Below are 20978 nucleotides of genomic sequence, written 5' to 3'. Positions count from 1 at the left end.
ATTTTTCTGTAAAGAGTCAGATAGTAAATACTGTAGGTCTGCAGACCACCTGGTCTCTGCTACAACGAATCAGTTCTGCCTTGGCAGAACAAAAGCAACTATCACAATAGGTAAATGAATGAGGCTGGTTGTATTCCAATAACACTTCATTTATGAACACAGAAATTTGGATCTATGTAATTTTCAGGTGTCACAAAATATTCTCATTTGACTTTTTCAATCATTTAAAAAATGTAATAACCACACTTAGCTCACACCTGTCCAAAACAGGCCGCAAGCAGGATTTGGTCCATGGGCCTGGCTTGTTGGTCAAAAGCTTGCTGATCAAACTTGGAAGGAGAAAGCTGGGTTGCAGTAAAAATAAGAGTTTTTGTGGAAACTGCTAGGGAAGGGGGGGTGGGATTGGCAGTTGATAGAAACTGCAAGAGGAGGCAGGGGCACAGCTCATCAACAAGGTTACCTGCATAATGAACATTTGTATACCTAATCCTGAATTGTACCCCATGTCTTTAAAATTAAAAAATGATAAAACCAAAATCAAGAACTTATGATAGACCAAAAAACAAATTTTAAAATAGCAGGATGATATTGAACAGGTATAACCTAGTCCCAATCCTGTCCCATAGGACATTATTTCATTCTGTAATCAGTACTAGGAATTATAGATCATATAAAGAAAAAGGCACAGCCTCTCAATATAACACAAACTTCTGATCAAAAGAATAGGCAAAAACACTGAAATCACAATACTGACAGAGCAGTGATTAGAATACAGGTTTGGGGACTGGGTTCAAATACCTGCTTTATATTGCAGTGGCCAAATGACTTTGCACAAATAACTAAACCTCTTTGTGCCTCAGTTTTCTTCTAAAATAAGACACCTATGCCCTGCATTTGTTGTGAGGATTAAATGAGTTGGTAGATAGAAAGTGCGTAGAAGCTAAGTGCTCCAACAGGCAAAAAACTTTCTCCATTACTTTGGAATTATACTAAGGCACTAGAACTTAATCCAACATACAGAGAGAGGTGATACAAATGCTTTAGTGAAACTCACTGATGTGAGGTTTTAGAGACAGACATTGACATTATGCTTTGTAAATTTTTGAGATACTTATCAATTCATGTACAGTTGTAAGAAACACTACAGAGACACCTGTATGCCCTTCACCCAATTTCCTCAGTGGGAACATCTTGTGTAACTACAGCGCAATATCACAGCCAGGAAACGGATATTAGCATGACCCAGGCTTTATCAGACTTCATGTTTCACACGCACCCACTTGCGTGTGTGTGTTTGGTTCTGTGCCAAGCCTGTTTCCTAGCAGGAGCATCCAGATAGAAGTTTAGGTCACCAATTCAGTAATTCCAGTGGCACTTGAGGAAGATAGTTGCGTGCCTTCCTGTAGACCACATGCTCAGATATTCCCACCAAGATGTTCCCAGTAAGCATGGCCCTTAGGTGGGGAGCCAATGCCCAGGACCAGCCATGCCCTATCTTCTTTCCTTCTCCCTTCACTATTCACTGCCTACCCCCAACCTCAAGGCTTTACTCTGAAGAACCAAGATTCAGGAGCAGGATGATTAAAAATAAAGCTTCTTGTCTTCACAGTTCAACCAAAACTCTTGAGAGTGAAGTAGAAGGTTTAATCCTCTTACAAGAGATTTGAAAATGTGTTTCATATCACACCAAGGCACCTGTGAAGAACTGGTAGAACTGGTGCTCTACAGTTACCTAATTCACTTCAGGCTGGGTGGGTGAGGTGGTCTATGAGTGCTGAGAAGGCCCTGCACACCCACTCAGCTCCCCCATGCAGGTCCATGTTCACAGGCGACTGAGGCCCTGAAACCAACAAGCACAAGAGTCAGAGGAACACGTCTATAGGTTCCAACAGTGATCTTTGTGGAGTGCGCACACAGGGAAGATACAGAATCCATTTCCTCAGTTCTGGGAACAATGCCCTCCGCTGAGCTATTGGCAAATAGCATAGCTATTAGTCCTGTAATCAATGCTGTTAATCAACTGAGTGTGAGTTATTAAGAAGCATTTTCTCATGGCTCTTAACAAATCTGAGTAGCTAGGAAGCCTACTTTATGAGAACACTGATGTATGAGGGGGATCCCCCCAAAATGGAATTTATTCACAAAAAATTGTGTATTGTGGAAAGCCGTGGGTCAATTCCTAAAAAAAACAAAAATTGACCTTTCATACGACCCAGCAATTTCTCTCCTGCAAATATACCTGGAGGAACATAAATTGTTCTACCAAAAAGACACCTGCACGTGTATGTTCACAGCTGCACTGTTCACAACAGGAAAAATGTGGAACCAACCTTATTGCCCATCAAAAGTGAACTGGATAAGGAAAATGTGGTACATATACACAATGGAGTATTATGCAGCCATAAAGAAGAACAAAATCATGGACTTCACGGCAAATTGGATGGAGTTGGAGGCCATTGTACTTGGTGATCTATCACAGAAACAAAGAACTGAATACCACATGCTCTCATTCATAAGTGGACTCTGAACATTAGTCACATTAGCAGAAGAAAGGGATTGGCAGTTGGACACTGCTGGTGAGAGGGTGGGGGTACACACAACAACACAAAGGGTACCTGGCCCCAAACCAGGGGAAGTGAGTACCGGTTGGAGGCCCAAACGTCACCTGCACAAAGCCTACTTGCATAGCTCATCCTGACTAATACTCCATATCTCTGTAATAAAATTTTTTAAATGATGTGTTTTTTCTTACATGTTTAAACTTCAGTCACCTTTGATGCAATAAACCTATCGAGAAGCTTTTTCCATTGCTCAAAACAATTTTGAACTCGTCAATTTTGAAGTGTTTTAGTGCTTCTACCATATTTTGTTTCATCTCTTCCACAACAGCAAAAAGTTTTTCTTTAAGTACTTTTCTCATTCAGGAAAAAGAAAAGTCAACCAGTGTGAGATGGGGTAAATAGGGAAGGTGGGGCACAGTGTCATGTTGTTTTTGGTTAAAAACACTCAGTGGGGTGTGGGCAGAAGCATTGTCATGGTGGAAGAACCAGTCACCTGTTTGCCACAACTTGGGTTGTTTCTTCTGCAAATTGTGACACAGTCTTCTCCAAACTTCCAGATAAGATCTTTGGCTGACCGTTTAATCTGGAGGAAAAAATTCCAAGTGTACTACAAGGGGTTTACCCTCCAAAACATAATTCTAAGTTTTTTGGGTCCCCTTTGTATATCAAAACCACGTGGAGAGTCTTAAAACAAATTGCAGGGTCTACCCTCAGAGTGCTGATTCCATTCAGGTGGGGACGGATGATGCGGATGTAGCCTGTCCATTTTGAGAACCAATGCTCTACTGTTACCTGATTAACAGGTATTGGCATTTGCTGGGCACTGCTGGGGGGGACGACTCTTGAAAGCTCCATTTGGATGTCTTTCAGATAACTCACTCCTAGTATGTTCAAGATGGGACTCTTGGTTGCTAACCCCATCACAGGTTTCCCAGCTTTCCCCAGTGAAGTGTCTTGCCATCCACCCTGACCCACTGTCACCTCCTGACTAGACTACAGCAGATTCTTACCTGACCTCCCTGTCCACCCTCTTGCCTGTCTCAAAGCCACTGCCACTTCACTCATATCAGTGTTTTAGAAATATAGACCTACCATAGTTCCAAAAAAAAGGGCCAGCACCAAGCACAGTGCTTGGCACATAGCAAGTGCTTGATGAGTATTAGTTGAGTGAATAAAGGAGTGATTGAACCAACTTGACATTTTTTTCTGCTTTCATGGAGCTTAAATGCTGGAAGTCTATCTTTTCTCATAATTATACACACACACACACACACACACACACACAAATGAAGAGATAAGTATAGTTGACCCTTGAACAACATGAGTTTGAACTGAGTGGGTCTACTTATGTATGGATTTTCTTCCATTTCTGCCACCCTTGAGACAGCAAGACCCACTTCTGCTCTTTTTCCTTCTCTTCCTCCTCAGTCTATTCAGTGTGAAGATAAGGATGAAGATGTTTATAATGATCCACTTCCATTTAATGAATAGTAAATATATTCCTTATTAGTTTCTTAACATTTTCTTTTCTCTGGCTGTCTTTATTATCAGAATACAGTATATAATACATATAACACACAAAATATGTGTAAATAAATCGTTTACATATTGAAGTCTTCTGGTTAACAGTAGGCTATTACTAGTTAAGTTTTTGGAGAGTCAAAAGTTATATACTGATTTTTGACTGCATGGGGGGAGTCAGTGCCCCTACCCCCACATTGTTCAAGTGTCAACTGAATATCCATTAGGATTCTAGTGAACACTTCTAGGATTCCCAGAAAACATTTGCGATTACCTTCTAAACAAATGAGATAAAGATACAGTACTGAACTTCTCTCTCCTGTGCTCACTATATCACTGTTCTTTATTTTACTAGAATTTGCTAAATTTGAAGCTTTATCTTCTAATTACTTAAAATAATAGTTTAGAGTGATGATTAATCGTTTAGAGTGATGATTCTGGGTAGGGAAGAAAAGAACAGGACTAACCTGCCTATATTCCCACCCCTAACCATTTCTTTGTACACCTAAGATTATGTCATCTGCAAACAGATCATTTTACTTCTTCTTTTCTGATTTGAATGTCTCTTATTTCTTTTTCTTGCCTAATTGCTCTGGCTAGGACTTCTAGAACTAAGTCAAATAGAAGTAGTGAAAATGGATAATTGTGCCTTTTCTTGATCTTAAAGAAAAATACTTCAGTTTTTCACCTTCAGCATGATGTTAGCTGTGGGCTTTTCATAATTGGTCTTTATTATGTTGAGGTAATTTCCTTCTATTCCTTGTTGAATTTTTACCAAGAAAGTGTGTTAAATTTTGTCAAATGCTTTTCTCCTCTGTATTTATTGTGATGATTGTGAGGTTTTTAATCCTTTAGTCTGTTAACATTGTGCATTAAATTTACTGATTTGTGTATTTTGAAACATTCTTAACATCTCAGGGATAAGTCCCTCTTGCTAATGATATATGATCTCTTTAATGTGCTGTTGAATTCAGTTTGCTAGTATTTTGCAGGGGATTTTTGCATAGGTTCTCCAAAGAAATTAGTCTGTAGTTTTCTTTTCTCGTAGTGCTTTTGTCGAGTTTGGTATCAGGGTAATGCTGGCTTCATAAAATCATTTAGCAAGTATTCTCGCTTCTTAAATTTTTTTTGAGGAGTTTGATAAAGTTAGATGTATTTCTTTACTCATTATTAGTCTGTTCAGATTTTTCTGTTTCTTCATGAGTCAGTCTTGGTAGACGAACTAGGAATTTATTAATCTCTTTTAGACTATCCAATTTGTTGGTAATTAATTGTTGTAGTAGTCTCTCAGAATCCTTTTTATTTCTGTGATTAGTTGTAATGCCTCCTCTTTCATTTCTAATTTATTTGAGTTTTTCTTTTTTTTTCTTAGTCTAGCTAAAGTTTTGTTAATTTTATCTTTTCAAAAATAAAAGAAATCTCAGTATTGCTGATTTTATTCTACTGTTTTTCTATTCTCTAACTTATTTTTGTTCTAATCTTAATTATTTTCTTCTATCTACCAACTTGGGGCCCAGTTTGTTTTCCTTTTCCAGTTCCTTAAGGCATAAAATGAGGTTGGTTATTTTTAATCTTTCTTTTTTAAGGTAAGTATTTATTTATAAGCTTCCCTATAGTACAGATTTTTCTACCTCACATAAGTTTTGGCATTGTATTTTTGTCTTCATTTGTGTTGAAATATTTCCAATTTTCATTTTGATTTTTTTTTTTTGAGACAGAGTGTCACTCCATCGTACAGGCTGGAGTGCAGTGGCATGATAATAGCTCATTGTAAACTTGAACTCCTGTACACAAGCGATCCTCCCACTTCAGCCTCCTGAGTAGCTAGGACTACTAGTGCATACCACCACATGGCTAACTTTTTACATTTTTGGTAGAGATGGAGTCCTACTATGTAGCCCAGGCTAGTCTTAAACTCTTGACCTCAAGTGATCCTCCCACAATGGCTTCCCAAAGTGCTGGGATTGCAGAGGTGAGTCATCACACTTGGTCATTGATTTCTTCTTTGACTCATTGGTTGTTCAAGAACATGTTTGTGTAATTTCAAAATCTCTATGAATTTTTTTGTTTTCCTTCTGCTATTTATTTCTAGTTTTATTTCATTGTGGATGAAAAAGACATTTGGTATGATATTAATTTTCTTAAATTTGTTAAGACTTATTTTGTGACTTATCCTGGAATGTTCCATGTGTGCTTGAGAAGAATGTATACTCTGATGCTATTGGGTGAAATATTTTTATATGTCTCTTGGGCCCATTGGTCCATAGTGTTGTTCAAGTCCATTGTTCCCTTATTGTTTTTCAGTCTAGAGGTTCTATTTATTAAGGAAAGTGGGGGTATTGAAGTCTCCTGGTATTATCACATTGCTCTTTAGTTCTCCTTTTGGTCCTGTTAATGATTGCTTTATATATTTAGGTGTTCTGATGTTGGGTATATGTATTATTATAATTATAATAGCGTTTTTGGTCTCTTGTGCCAGTTTTTGGTTAAAAACTATTTTGCTTGATGTAAGTATAGCTACTTTTGCTCTTTTTGGATACAGTTTATATGAAACATTTTTTTCCATTCCTTCACTTTCAGCCTTTGCCCTTAAATCTAAAGTGTGCCTTTTATAGACAAGCATATAGTTAGTTATTTTTAAAAAATCCATTCAGCAATTGTATATCTTTTGATTGGGGACTTTAATCCATTTACATTTAAGCAATTATTGATAGGGGAGAGAAATTTGGCTATTTTAAGTTTTTTATCTATCTTTTCCTCTTTTGTTGTCTTCTTTTGTGGGTTTTTTTGGTATTGATATAATTTATTTCTATTCTTTTCCCCTTTTCCATGCAATTTTTCCTTTTGTTTATCTTCTACAGCTATTTTCTTTGTGCTTACCATGAGGCTTATATAAAACATCTTATAGTTATAATAATTTATTTTAGCTGATAACAACACTTCAATTCATAAAAAATTTTTACTTTTAGTCCTCCCCCACACTTTGTTACTACTAACATCACAATTCACATACATTTATAATATGTATTCAATAACACATTTTAATAGTTATAGTGTTTTCATACTTTTGTCTTTTAACTTTTACATTAAAATTAAAAGCTATTTACACACCACTGTTTTAGTACTACATATTCTGCATTTGCCTCTATTCATATACCTTTTTCAATTAGTATTTCAATTAGTATACTTTGGTTGACAGTTTTTTCTTTTAACACTTTGAATATATCATTCCATGCCTGTAAGTTTTCTGCTGAGAAATATATTTATACTCTTATGAGGATTTCTTTGTACATGACAAGTGACATTCTCTTACCACTTTCTTTTTTTTTTTTTCTCAAAAAGACAGATTTATTTCTGAGTCAGAGATTAACTTTCTGTATGTTAGCAACTCATGAGGTTTTTTTAAACAGCTGGTATTGTTGATTACATTTTCAATTAAGACAAGTTTCACATCAATTCCTAAAATAAGGGCTGAATGGACAAAGTTGAAAAAGTCTGAAACTAATTTGACATTCAATAAATTTATGTCTCTTACCACTTTCAAAGTTATCTTTTATGTTTGACTTTTGACAAATTGATTATAATGTGTCTTGATGTGGATTTAAGATAATGTAATTTGGGGTCTTTTGAGATTCCTAGATCTAGATATTCATTTTCTTTCCCAGATTTGAAAAGTCTCTGGCTTTATTTATTTGAAGAAGATTTCTAACCCTTTCTCTCTCTTCTGCTTCTAAAACTTTCATAATGTATATATTGGTCTGTTTAATGGCATCCCATATATCCCTTAAACTTATTCATGCTTTTTTCTTTTTCTCCACTGATTGGATAATTTCAAATGCTCTGTCTTTGAGTTTGCTGATTCTTCTGGTTGATTTAGTCTGCTGTTGGACCATTCTATTCAAATTTTTAGCTCAGTTATATTTTTGAGTTCCAAGATTTCTATTTGATTCTTTAAAAACTTTTCCAACTCTTTGCTGAAATTTTCATTTTGTTTTTGTTCTTTTGAGCTCATTGAGGATCTTTATAATTGTTATTTTAAATTATCTGACAGTTAATTACTGTATCTCTGTTTCATGAGGGTCTGCTTTTAGAGCTTTATCTTATTTCTTTGTTTGGGCCATGTTTCTCAGTTTCTTCACCTTTTTTACTCTTTGTGTTGGTAGCTGTGCAGTAGAAAAATAAATAAACATCTTCCATAGTCTTCACAGACTCATATAGAAGAAGACCCTCAGCAACCAGCCTGGCCAGAGATTCTGAGAACCTCTCAAAATTTCTTGTTAGTTCCAGTTGCCATATTTATTCTCCGCAGTTCTTAGGCATGTAGAGTATGATGGGTTCTGTCAGTACTGTAGACAGGTGAGACAGAAGCCTCTTTCTTGGACAGACCCCAAGACTAGTTAGAATGTTGGATGCATGATTCAACTGTTTCCCTTCTGAGTGAGAAGCTGGGAACTGGATTTTATTTACCTTCTTGCTTTGTGCTGAGCCTATTGGAAAAGCTCTGACAAGTATTTTCATGCTAGTCCAAGCCATCATCTTTGTTCTCAAACTATGCTCTCCTAATCCCATCACTCTACTCCCCTGTCTTCTCAGCACTGAAACCCGCAGTGGTAAATAATTGGGCAAAAAGGGATGGGAAAGAAAGTGGAAGTATAATGTAGTAGATATACACAAGAAATTTCACTCTAAAATGGAAAAAAAAATAATTTAATAATACGACCAAGCTAGAGGATTGTGTCTTTTTTCCCCCCACTGCAGGAACAAGAAATATTAGACACTTTTTCAAGTCTATTTTTTTAAATTGCAAGTCTTAACCAAAGTGTTCACTACTGATTTTTAATTCAATATTTGGAACTTAGGAGGTTTGGGAAACTCCTTCTATATAACTTTCTCTTTTCCATTAAGCTCTCATAGTCTTTTTAAATCCCATCATCTTAGATCTTGATAATGAATGACTTTATTCAGTTAATGTCAGCACTGCCAAAACTGACCATCAGGTTTGCAACTTTAGTCATAGTAAGCCTTAGTCATGTAAAATTTATCTTAATTTTTAAAATGTGTAGACTTTTTTAGCAAAGCTGCAGTTCAAAAGTGTAGTCAACTACTAAAATAATCACCACACTGTGTGAGTAAATCTTGACACTGAGTAAATCTTAGTCTGTTATAAACAGCAGATCTTTCTAATTTTCTCAACAATTCTCAAATTAAAGAAAAAAAAAAAACAAAAAAAACTAGACCAGTACAGTGGTCAGAAACTTCCTGCTGTTATCTGATGCATTCATGACAGAGATATAAGTAAACAAAGTTAACCAATACCTTAATTTAGCTTGTTTCACTTTCTATATCTTCACTGTATGGTTATTATACTTCTGGCTCTTATTAAGTTTGGTGTATTTTTGGTACATGTGCATAGGTTATGCTAAATTATATAGTGTATTTTTATAATCAATATTGTCAGTGGCTAAGTGGAGTTTAAAAACAGGATCATATTCAGTATGAAACTGAATAAGGATACAAATCTAATGAGAAGTAGTTGAGTGAGGACAGTGATATATAATGCAAAGCAGTAGCCATGAAGATAAACATAGATCCTTATCTTTAAAGGCTTCAAAGAAATAAGACAAATACAAAAGAAATAAGGTTTTAAATTTAAATAGTAACAACTAGTATTTGTTGAATCATTGCAAAATATAGGATACTATAATAAAAAGAGATGTACTATCCTGTTACAATCATAAATATATTTGCATAATAATGCCTATATGCAACCCTTGGTAAATTCACTTAAAATGTGCATGGATCTTTTAGCTTTAGGTATTAAACTGCACAAATGTCATGATATTTTCTTCCACATAGGTGTAGAAGATAGTCCATTAGGAATGTAATATGTGGAATATAGACACTACATTTATGAGGGCTGACACAGCACGTTTTAGAAATTATCAGCTTTCATCAGCTAATTTGTAGAAAAACAAACAAAAAATAAAACCATGATTAAGATGTCAAAGATTTAAAAACTTTTCCATAAAGTTCAACATTTTAATGAAATTTTCCTAAAAAGGTCAAGTAGATATTGACTTTGCTTTGACTACTCATCATGACATTGAAAATAGACAGAAAGAAACACAGTGGGTGGAATTTTGTGTGAGCTTTAGAATCAGGCACAAGGAGTTCCCTTCCTGCCCTTCATCTCAGGCAATCTGAGCACACTGCTGGCATCTTTCTAAACTTGTTTTTGCTAATACAAAGATTCGAACTCTAACTCCATTTACTGTAGAGCTTTTTAAAAATAATTAATTATTTTTAACTTCAGGGAGTACATGTGCAGATTTTTTATGTGGATAAACTGTGTGATTGTGAGGTTTGGACTTCTACTGAACCCATTACCCCAATAGTTTTTTTTTTAATTTTAAAGATGTGGGGTACAATTAAGGTTTAGTTACACAAATGTTCATTATGTAGGTACCCTTGTTGATGAAGTGTGCCCCTCACCTCCCCTAGCAGTTTCCCACTACTGCCAATCCCTTTCTTAAGTATTATGATAATTGTTCAAGGTCCACTTTATGAGTGAGAACATGTGGTACTCATTTCTTTGTTTCTGTGATGGATCACTCAGCATTATAGACTCTGAGTCCATCCAGGTTGCTGTGAAGTTTATAATTTTGTCCTCCTTTATGGCTGCATAATATTCCATTGTGTATATATACCATGTTTTGGGGTTTAAAAAAATTTTTAATTTTAAAGATGTGGAGTACAATTCAGGGTTTGGTGTACAAATATTCATTATGCAGGTACCCTTGTTGATGAGATGTGCCTCCCCCACCCCTGGCAATTTCCCACTACTGCCAATCCTTTTCATATAGTATTACGATAATTGTTCAAGGTCCACTATGAGTGAGAACATGTGATACTCAGTTCTTTGTTTCTGTGATAGATCACTCAGTATTATATACTCTAAGTCCCTCCAACTTTCTGTGAAGGCCATAATTTTGCCCTTTATGGCTCCATAATATTCCGTCATGTATATGTACCATTTTAAAAAATCTAGTCCTCTTTTGATGGTCAGCACAGTTGGTTCCATGTTTTTGCTATTATGAACAATGCTGCAATAAACATGCACATGAAGGTATCTTTTTCAGAAATTGATTTGAGTTCCTCTGGGTATATTCACAGTAGGTGGATTGTAAGGTCATATGGAAGGTTGATTTTTAGATCTTTTAGGAATCACCAAATTGTTTTCCATAGAGTTTGTATTAGTTTACACTCCCACCAGCTGTGTGGAAGTGTTCCCTTTTCCCTGCATCCTCTCCAGCATCTGTTATTTTTGAATTATTGATGATGGCCATCATAACTAAAGTTAAGTGGTATCTCAGTGTGGTTTTAATTTGCATTTCTTTGATGACTAGTGAGACTCAGCATTTTTTCATGTATCTGTTGTCTACTCATATGTCTTCTTTTGAGAAGTATCTATTCATATCATTTGCCCACTTAGGGAGCTGTTTGTTTTTTCCTTTTTGGCACGTTTGAGATCCTTGTAGCTCCTATATGTTAAGCCTTTGTCAGATATACAGTTGGCAAATATTTTTTTTTTCCAGTCTGTGGGCTGTCTCCCTGTTCTCTTATGGGAACTTGGAGTTTTCATCAGGAATTGGTTGCCAGTTCCAATTTTCATAAGGGTGTCTCTTGCACTTTTAAAGGCTCTTGTAGTTTGAGGTTTTACATTTAGATCTTAAATCCATTTAGAGTTTATTTTTGTGTATGGTGATTGGTAGGGGCCTAGTTTTAATCTTCTGCATGTGGTCAGCCAGTTCTCCCAGCACCATTTACTGAATAGGTTCTCTTCTGTCCAGTGGTTGATGGTGGAGATTTTGTTGAAGATGAGTTGGTTGAGAAATTGAGGTTTTGCTTCCAGAATCTCTATCCTGTTCCATTGGTCCATGCGCCTGATCTTGTACCAATACCAGGCTGTTTTGATTATTATAGCTTTATAATAAAGTTTAAAGACTGAGCGTGTAATACCTTCCGCTTTTTTTTTCCTGAGGATTGTTTGGCTGTTCGTGGTCATTTATGTTTCCATATGAGTTCCTGTTTTGTCGTTTTCAGGTCTGAGAAGAATGCTGCTGGTAATTTAATGGGCAGTGCATTAAATCTGTAGATTGCCTTGGATAGGATGGACATCTTAACAATGTTGATTCTTCCAATCCATGTGCATGGAATATTTTTCCATTTGTTTGTGTCATCTTTGATTTCTTTGAGCAGAGTTTTATAGTTTTTGTTGTAAAGTTCTTTCACTTCTCTGGTTAGGAAGATGGCAAGGTAAATCTTTTTTTATAGCTATTGTGAATGAGATTGTGCTTTTTATTTGGGTTTCTGTTTATTGTTGGTGTATAGGGATGAGACTGTCTTTTGCACATTTTGTACCCTGAGACTTTGCCAATGTCCTTTATTAGTGCAAGGCGATTTTTGACAGATTCCCTTGGGTCTTTGAGGTATAGAATCATGTCGTCTGCAAAGAGGGATAAGTTAACTTACTCTTTTCCTACTTGGATACCCATGATTTCTTTCTCTTGCCTGAATTGCTCAAGCTAGGACTTCCAATTCTATGTTGAACAGGAGGGGTGAGAGCGGGCATCCTTGTCTTGTTCTGGTTTTCAGGGGAAATGGTTCCAATTTCTTTCTGTTTAACAGTATGTTGGCTGAAAGTTTTTCATAGATGGCTGTTACTATTTTAAGGTATATTCCATTTATGCCTAGATGTTTGAGGGTTTTTATCAAGAAGTGCTGCTGCATTTTATTGAAAGCCAATTTCATGACTAATGATATAATCATGTGACTTTTTTAAACATCTGTTGATATTTAATTATGTTTATGGTCATGCAAATGTTGAACCAGCCCTGCATCCCAGGGATGAAGCCTACTTGGACATTGTGGATGACTTTTAGATATGTTGTTGGATCCAGTTTCCTAGAATCTTTTTGAGAATTTTAGCATCTATTTCCATCAAGGATATTAGCCTGTAGTTCTCTTTTCTTTGTTGGATCTTTACCTCGTTTCAATATCAATGTCAAGTTAGCTTCTTAAAATTATAAAGGGAGAGTTCCATCTTTCTCAATTGCCTGGATTACTTTCAGTAGAACTGGTATCAGCTCCTCCTTGTATGTTTTATTTAATTCTGATGGAAAGCCATCTGGACCAGGGTTTTTTGGTAGGTAGCTTTCTTATGACATAGTTGATTTCCTGGATTGTTATTGGTCTATTTAGTGTCTCGATTTCTTCTTGTTTCCACCTGAGGAGGTTGTGTGATGTAAGAAAGTCCTCCATTTCATTTAGGTTTTCAAGTTTGTTTCTGTACAAGTGTACATAGTAATCTCCGATAATCTTTTGTATTTTGGGGGGGGTCAGCTGTGATATGATCTTTTGTACTTCTGATTATGTTTATCTGGGCTTTTTCTCTCTTTTTCTTGGTCAGTCTAGCTGGGGGTCTACCAATCTTGCTTATTCTTTTAAAGAACCAGCTTTTTGTATTATATTTTAGTCTTCTATGTCCTGAATTTGGGCTTTTATTTTTGTTAGCTGGATTCTTCTGCTGAAGTTAGCTTTTTGGTGGTCTTGCTTTTCCAGCTTCCTTAGGTGATTTGTTAGGCTGTTAACTTGTGATCTTTCCATTTTCTTCATGTGTGTTCATAGAGATAGGCATTCCCCTCTTAGGACTGCTTTCATGACATCCCAGAAATTTTGGTAAGATATTTCTTCATTTTCATTTGTTTCCAGGAATCTTTTAATTTCTGTTTTGATTTCCCTGTTGACCCAGGAATTGTTTAGCATCATGGTGCTTAGTGTCCATGTCTTTTTGGGTTTGGGGGGATCTTTGTTGGTGTTGATATTTGTTTTTATTCCAATGTAGTCTGAGAAAGTGCATGGCAGTATTTCAGTCTTATGGAATTTGTTTATGCTTGATTTATGGACAAGGATGAATCAATCTTAGAGTACATTACATGTGGTGATGAGTAGAATGCATATTTTGTGGTTGTTGGATGGAGTGTTCTATAGGTACCAATAAATCCATTTGGTCAAGTGTCATTTTGCGATTCTGTATCTCCTTGTTGATTTTTTGTCTTGATGATCTGTCTAGGGTTGTTGGTAGGGTATTTAAAACCCCAGCAATGATAGTGTTAGAGTCAATATCTTTTTTTAGCTTACCTAGAAGCTGCTTTATGAAAGTTGGTGCTCCTTTTTTGGGCACATATATGTTTAGGATGAATATTTCTTGTTGACGGATTAAATTTTTAAAAATTATGTAGTGGTCTTCCATATTTTTTAAAATTTTTGATAACTTAAAGAGTATTTTGTCTGATATTAAGATTGCAACTCCTGCTTTTTTGTGTGTTCTGTTCCCTGAAATTTTTCCCCCCATCCTCTTACTTTGAGTCTGGGAGTGTCGTTTCTGGTGAAATGAGTTCTTGGAGACAACATATTGCTTCATCATGATATTTTATCCAATTTGCCACTCTATGTCTTTTCAGTGGTGCATTTAGTCCATCATGTTCAGGCTAATTCTTGAGATCTGAGAGTTTATCCCTGGTATGAGGTTCTTACAGAGTTTGCTGTTTGTTTATTTGTTTGTTTTTTTGTCTTTTTGATTTTTGAGTTGATTTATATGTGTTTTCAATCTTTTCCCTATAATCTTGTGAAGGGTGTTGTTCTTTTTTTCCTTTCTTCTGTGTTTAATACTTTCTTAAGTGTTTCTTGTAGAGCTGGTCTGGAGGCAATGTAAACTCTTAGGGAGTGAATGTCTGGGAAGAATTTTAATTCTCCATCATTGAAACTTAACTTAGCTGGGTAGGTTATTCTTGGTTGAAAATTTTTATTTTTGAGAACTTTGAAGATTGGACTCCAATCTCTCCAAGACTGAAGTATTTCTCTAGATAAGTCTGCTGCTATTTTAATTGGTCTTCCCTGGTAGGTAGTCTGACCTTTCTATCTTGCTGCCTTTAGAATTTTTTTCTTTCATACCTACTTTTTAGGCAAATTACTATGTGTCTAGAAGTTGGTCTTCTCATTTGTTGTCTTGGAGGGGTTCTCTGAATCTCTTTTGTTTGAATGGTCACGTCACTGATAAGATGAGGGACGTTTTCTTGGATAGTTTCATGAATGGTTTTTTCCAGGGTGGTATCTGTCTCTTTATCTGCCTCAGGGATTCCCATGAATCTTAGGTCTGGCCTCTTGAAATAATCACTCATCTCTTAGAGGCTTTGTTCTGTCTTTTAAAGGTTATTTTCTATGCTTATAACAGTTTGAGATAGTTCCATATTTTGGTCCTCAAGCTCTGAGATTCTCTCTTCTGCTTGGTTAATTCTGCTTCCATGCTTATCAGTTTGTTATTTATTTCATTCACTGTTTTCCTCATTGCTGTCATCTCAGTTATCAACTTCTTCATTCATTCTTCTTGTCTCTCCTCATTTCTATTTATTCTCTTTATTAATATCTTGATATTTCGTAGTTTGAGACCAGTCATTCTGGGGCTCTTCATTGTTTGAGTTCCAAAGTCTTTATTCTCAGTTGTCCTCCCAGGAGTCTGCATGGGATCCATATTCCTCCTTTGGTTTTTCTTCATTTGTGTAGGTTTTCCTTCCTCCTCCTCCCCCTTTTGTTAGCTTCTTCTTTAATTCTGTTGTTTAGTGATGGGGAACAGCTTTTACTTCTGTTTTCTCAGTCTCCTTCCTCATGTAGATCCTCTGGCATTGTACAATTCTGAAGCTGGACTGGGAGTGGGGGGATGTGCTTTTTGCAGTTTGAGATTTAATTAAGGGGGAAGCTGTGATTCAGAAGCATCTGCAGATCTCAGTAGCCCCTGGCATGTGTGTTGGTCCCCTGGAACCCACATCCCACTGCCTTACAATGTGTCCATGCAATGGGAGTGGAGGTGTACGTTTGCCCCCTGAAAGCAAAATGAGATAAGAAAAAGGAAAATAATGGAAAAATGAAGGAAGAAGATGAAAGGAAGGTGGAGAGAGAGAGAAGGAGGGGAGAGAAAACAGACATGTGTACCAACTAACGAATAAACAGAGAAACAAAGATAGAAAAAAAATTACAGACAATCATGCAAACAAACAAACAAAAACCCTGTTGATGTACTCACCCTCAAAAATAACCATACACAAACAGAAAAATCTAAAAAAAAATTAAAATAACAGAATCAAGCAAGTATGAAATTGTAAAGAGAAACAAAGAAAGAGAAGAAAAAAACTAAATATGAAAACAAACAAACAAAAAACCCCCAAAATTCGCTCTGTGACTGTTTCTGTAACTCCAGGTCCCTTTCAGTTCCCACCACCACATTAGTGAGTGACTCTGGTCTCCAACCTGTCCTCTGTGCTCTCAGTGCAGGCTGGTAGAGTTGCTCTCAGTGTGGTTCAGATGCCCATACACTACTGTGGAAGGAGAATGAATCAGATCTAGACTCATCTAACTCATCTGCTGCTGCAAAGATATTTTTCTTATGATTTTCTTAACATTTTCTTTTCCCTAGCTTACTTTTTTTGTAAGAATACAGTGTATAACACATATAATATGCAAGACATGTTAATTGACTGCTTATGCTATCAGTACAGTTTCTAGTTAACAATAGGATATCGGTAGTTAAGGTTTTGGGAAGTAAAAGCTACATGTAAATTTTCTTTTTTTTCTTTTCTTTTTTTTTTTTTGAGTTGGAGTTTCACTCCATCGCCCAGACTAGAGTGCAGTGGCTGCTCCCAGCCACCGCAGCCTCGACCCACTGGGCTCTGGCGATCCTTCCACCTCAGCCTTCCGAGTAGCTGGAATTTTACAGGCGCGCGCTACCACACCCGGCTGATTTTTGATTTATTGTAGAGATGAGGTCTCGCTGCCCAGGCAGGTCTCGAACTCGCGGGCTCAGGCAATCCACTCACCTCAGCCTCCCAAAGGCGTGGGATTATAGGCTGAGCCACCGAGGCTGGCTTACGTGTAAATTTTCAACTGTGCAGGAGGTCAGGAGTACCAAACCATGCATTGCTCAAGAGTTAACTACACATGTACGAGAGGGAACCCCTCAAAACTCTGGAATTATCTTTTGGAGGATGGTACACTTGTAGGACAAGCCTCCTCCACTAGATAAGTGTTCTGTGACCCCATCTGCATCAGTATACCAGCTAGTGTTGCTGTGAGAGGCTGTGTTTGGCTTCAGTGAGTTTGTGTGTGTGTGTGTGTGTGTGTGTGTGATTCTTTCAGTGTATTTTCCCATTTCATGATGAGTAATTTATGAGTGCACCTGCCCATATAGCACTGAATGTTCAGCAGTTTTTGACCAAAACTGGCATGACACCTGTGACTCACCCTCCCTATTCACCTGATCTTTGCCCCAAGTGACTTTTTGTTTGTTTGTTTCCCCAGATGAAAAAATTCTCAAAGGGAAATGTTTTGCTGCTGTAGAAGAAGAGAAACCAAAAATGGCAGAAGCACTCAAAGCACAGAAGTGCATCAAAATTGACAAGTTCAAAAACTGTTTTGAGCTATGAAAAAAGTATCTCAGTAGGTGTATTGCATCTAATGGAGAGTACTTGGAAGGTAACTGAAGTTTAAATACGTGATAGTAAATACACAATTTTATAAATAAATCCCATTTTGGGAGTTTCCCTCATATAGATATGCACTATATATTGAGCTATATTTATATGTAGTTATAGTTATATGTATATTTATATGTAGTTCCCAACTTACAATGGTTTGACTTACAATTTTTTGCTTTTACAATGGAACAAAAGTGTTATGTATTCAGTAGAAATTGTATTTTGTATTTTGATTGTTTCCTAGGGATAAGCAGTATGATACTCTCTTGTGGTGTTGAGTGGTAGGAGCGAGCTGCGGTTCCAAGTCAGCCACACGGTCGCAATGATAAACAACCAACACTGCGCTCTACTGTGTACTGTGTACTGTGTTCAGTGAAGTATGTGAGATTTTTCAAACTTTATTGTAACATATACTTTGTGTTAGATGCTGTTGCCCAGCTGATAGTGTTCTGAGCATGTGTAGGGTAGACTAAGCTCAGTTGCCTCAGACGTTCAGTGGCTTAGGTGCATTGAATGTACTTTTGACTTATAATATTTTTGAGTTCTGATGAGTTTATCAGGACATAACTCCATCGTAAGTCAAGGAGCATCTATACATATATATGTGAAGATAACAAATACTCTAGAGATAAGACATCATTACCTCCAAACAGAATAAATTACTATAGCAAAGAAGGATTTTCTTTCTTTCTTTTTTTTTTGAGTTGGAGTCTCACTCTGTCGCCCAGACTGGAGTGCAGTGGCCGCTCCCGGCCACCGCAGCCTCGACCTGTTGGGCTCTGGCGATCCTTCCGCCTCAGCCTTCCAAGTAGCCGGAATTACAGGCATGTGCTACCACGCCCGGCTGATTTTTTTTTATTTATTGTAGAGATGAGGTCTCGCTGCCCAGACGGACCTCGAACCCGCGGGCTCAGGCAATCCACTCACCTCAGCCTCCCAAAGGCGCGGGATTACAGGCTGAGCCACCGAGCCCAGCTAGGATTTTCTTTAAAGTCTTCAGAATTTAGCAGTGAGTCATAGCTTGTAAAGGAGATGGTGATGATGGTACTAGTTATACAGAAAACTTTGTCAAATCTCCTCTAGAAAGAGAGATGACAATTATTCCCATCTCTACATGGTGACATCAGGCTGCCCAGTTATATATGACTTAGAGCTACTGGTAGTGATAATTGCAATAACAACAGAATAAACATTTGTTGAGTGTATACTATGCACCAGGTGCTGTAAAAGTCTCATACGATTTTGCACTTTTAATGTTCACAGTAACCTTATGAATTAGGTAATACTAAGTATAAAGTTTGGAGATGCTACCAATGTCAAAAATATGCAGAACTCTGCTATGTACTGGATGAGTGGGAGCTGCTGCGCTCAAGTCATAGATTAAGATGTTTAAAGGCAGCCTGAAGCCCTGGCCATCACTATGTTTACCGACTGTGAAGACTTTACCTGACAGCATTTCCAGGTTGACAGCATCCACAAGCTTGCATAGCAGTTCTTGAAGCTCCTCTTCCTCCGGCGCAGTCTCTCTGTCCTTGAAGTCACCTGTCTCTTTCCTTTCTGCCTGTGCCGGTGCCAGAGGAGGGAGGCTCATGTCAACAGGAGCTCCCTGGGGATTGACCTGCTGTAGTCTTTCCTGAAGACCGTGACTGTGAAGAGAGCTTAGAATTTCCTCCAGTGCTTTTTGTGCTTGGCTCTGGTCCCCAGTGCTGTGCAGAATGGTCCCTGGTGATTCTGAATTTGGTAGCACGTGCTCTGTGTTTGCCTGATGTCTGTGAATTCTGTCAACTTCAGCTGGATGAGGAAGAGACTCCCATTCTGAACTATCCTCAATGGTCTTCATGATCTGTGAAGAATCTGCTTCCTCCCAAAACCTCCCAACTGAAGAATGATCAGCCTTGGATACCACATTTTGACAAGATGATAAAGGAGGAAGAGGCTGCAACATTGCCTGGATAAAGAAAATCTCACTTATGAGGAAATGAACATATTTCTTACTTTTTAAATAAATGTATTAAATTTCAACATTCCAATACAACATTCGAATGCAAGACTATTCTTTCTCCTCTCTAAGTATGTTATTATTAATTTTATTTTATGCTATTAATTCTATGCCAACATGAAACTCTCTACAAGAACCAGAACAGCTCAGGAATTAAAATATCACAGGGAATAATCACAAAAAATTGGGAAAATACTATGTTCTCCAAAGACCAGGTTCTAAAAATATCATAAGGAATTTCTGAAAACATAAGCATACGCTGAGCTGATACGAATTATTAAAATAAGACATGTCTGTGACGACTAGTCTGGCAGGTATGCTGTGAGGACTGCACTATGAGCAGGGACGTGCTCCACATAACACACAGTTATCAAGGTGTGGCCATAGAGTCTAAGAGATCCTTACAGGGGTCTGTGAAGTCCAAATTATTTTCATAATGGTACTTAGAGGTTATCTGACCTTTCATCATACTGACATTTGCCCTGATGGTATGAAACCAACAGTAGGCAAGGTGGCTGGTGCGTTAGCACGGATCAAGGCAGCATCACTACACAGTGTAGGTCACCATGTACTCTTCACCACTACACACTAGCAGTTCAAAGAAAGCCTATTCCATTTAGGAATGCCTTTGATGGAGTCGCAAAATTTCTTAATTTTTGAATGACAGCTCATGTCTTTTTAATATTGTGTATAATGAAATGGGAAGTGTGCTTAAACACTTCCGATCATATTGAATACAGAAATCTCTCAAGTCAACAAGACTGACAGGCAATGGCTGTTCAGACCTGGGTATCAGCAAATGTTTTCTCAAAAATGAACAAAGTGAGAATGTCGTTACAAGGAAAACAATAAACAGTATTTGTTGTCAGTTATAACAAGCTTTCCAGAAAACCTTAACATTTTGGAAAACTTGTATCTAGCAACAGGAGCTTGACAGCTTTCCAATCCTTGAACAATTTTCTGATAGATTTGTGGTAACACGAATAAGTTTGAATTTTTGTGATCTTGTGTCATGATGTGAGTGAGCATGAGGACATTTGGCATAGCCAGGGAAGCCATATTTTCCAAATGATCAATGTATGTTACACAATCAACATAGGGAGAAGATCCATTAAAGAGCATTCTAGAACACTGGACTTTAATGAAACAGAGTGTGAAATAAGTATGGTTTTTGATTTCATAGTGCAATGATGCTTTAAGAAATGATCATAGTTCATGTTTTGGTGTAGAATCAAAGAAAAGTAACCCCAATTATCAGAAGGCTATTAAAAGACATTTCTTTTTCTTTTTTTTTTTTTTTTTTTTTTTTTT

At 37.0% G+C, this 20978-nt stretch overlaps 1 protein-coding gene across 1 annotated transcript in view; it reads right to left on the bottom strand.

Annotated features, from left to right (window-relative positions):
- Positions 1–1742: 1742 nt before the first annotated feature.
- Positions 1743–20978, bottom strand: part of DYTN (dystrotelin) — a 50296-nt gene continuing 31060 nt past the window's right edge. Inside the window, exons 11-12 of the mRNA XM_008056147.1 lie at positions 19115–19616; positions 1743–1840 (exon numbers count right to left, since the gene is read on the bottom strand). Coding sequence (XP_008054338.1) covers positions 1743–1840; positions 19115–19616 — 600 coding nt within the window. The remainder of the gene's footprint in view (positions 1841–19114; positions 19617–20978) is intronic.

The sequence above is a fragment of the Carlito syrichta genome, unplaced genomic scaffold, assembly GCF_000164805.1.
Source record: "Carlito syrichta isolate Samal-C Ts95f unplaced genomic scaffold, Tarsius_syrichta-2.0.1 Scaffold302257, whole genome shotgun sequence".
In the NCBI taxonomy this organism is placed as follows: domain Eukaryota; kingdom Metazoa; phylum Chordata; class Mammalia; order Primates; family Tarsiidae; genus Carlito; species Carlito syrichta.
Note: the sequence above shows the minus strand (reverse complement) of the source record. Positions and strands in the feature narration are given on the sequence as shown.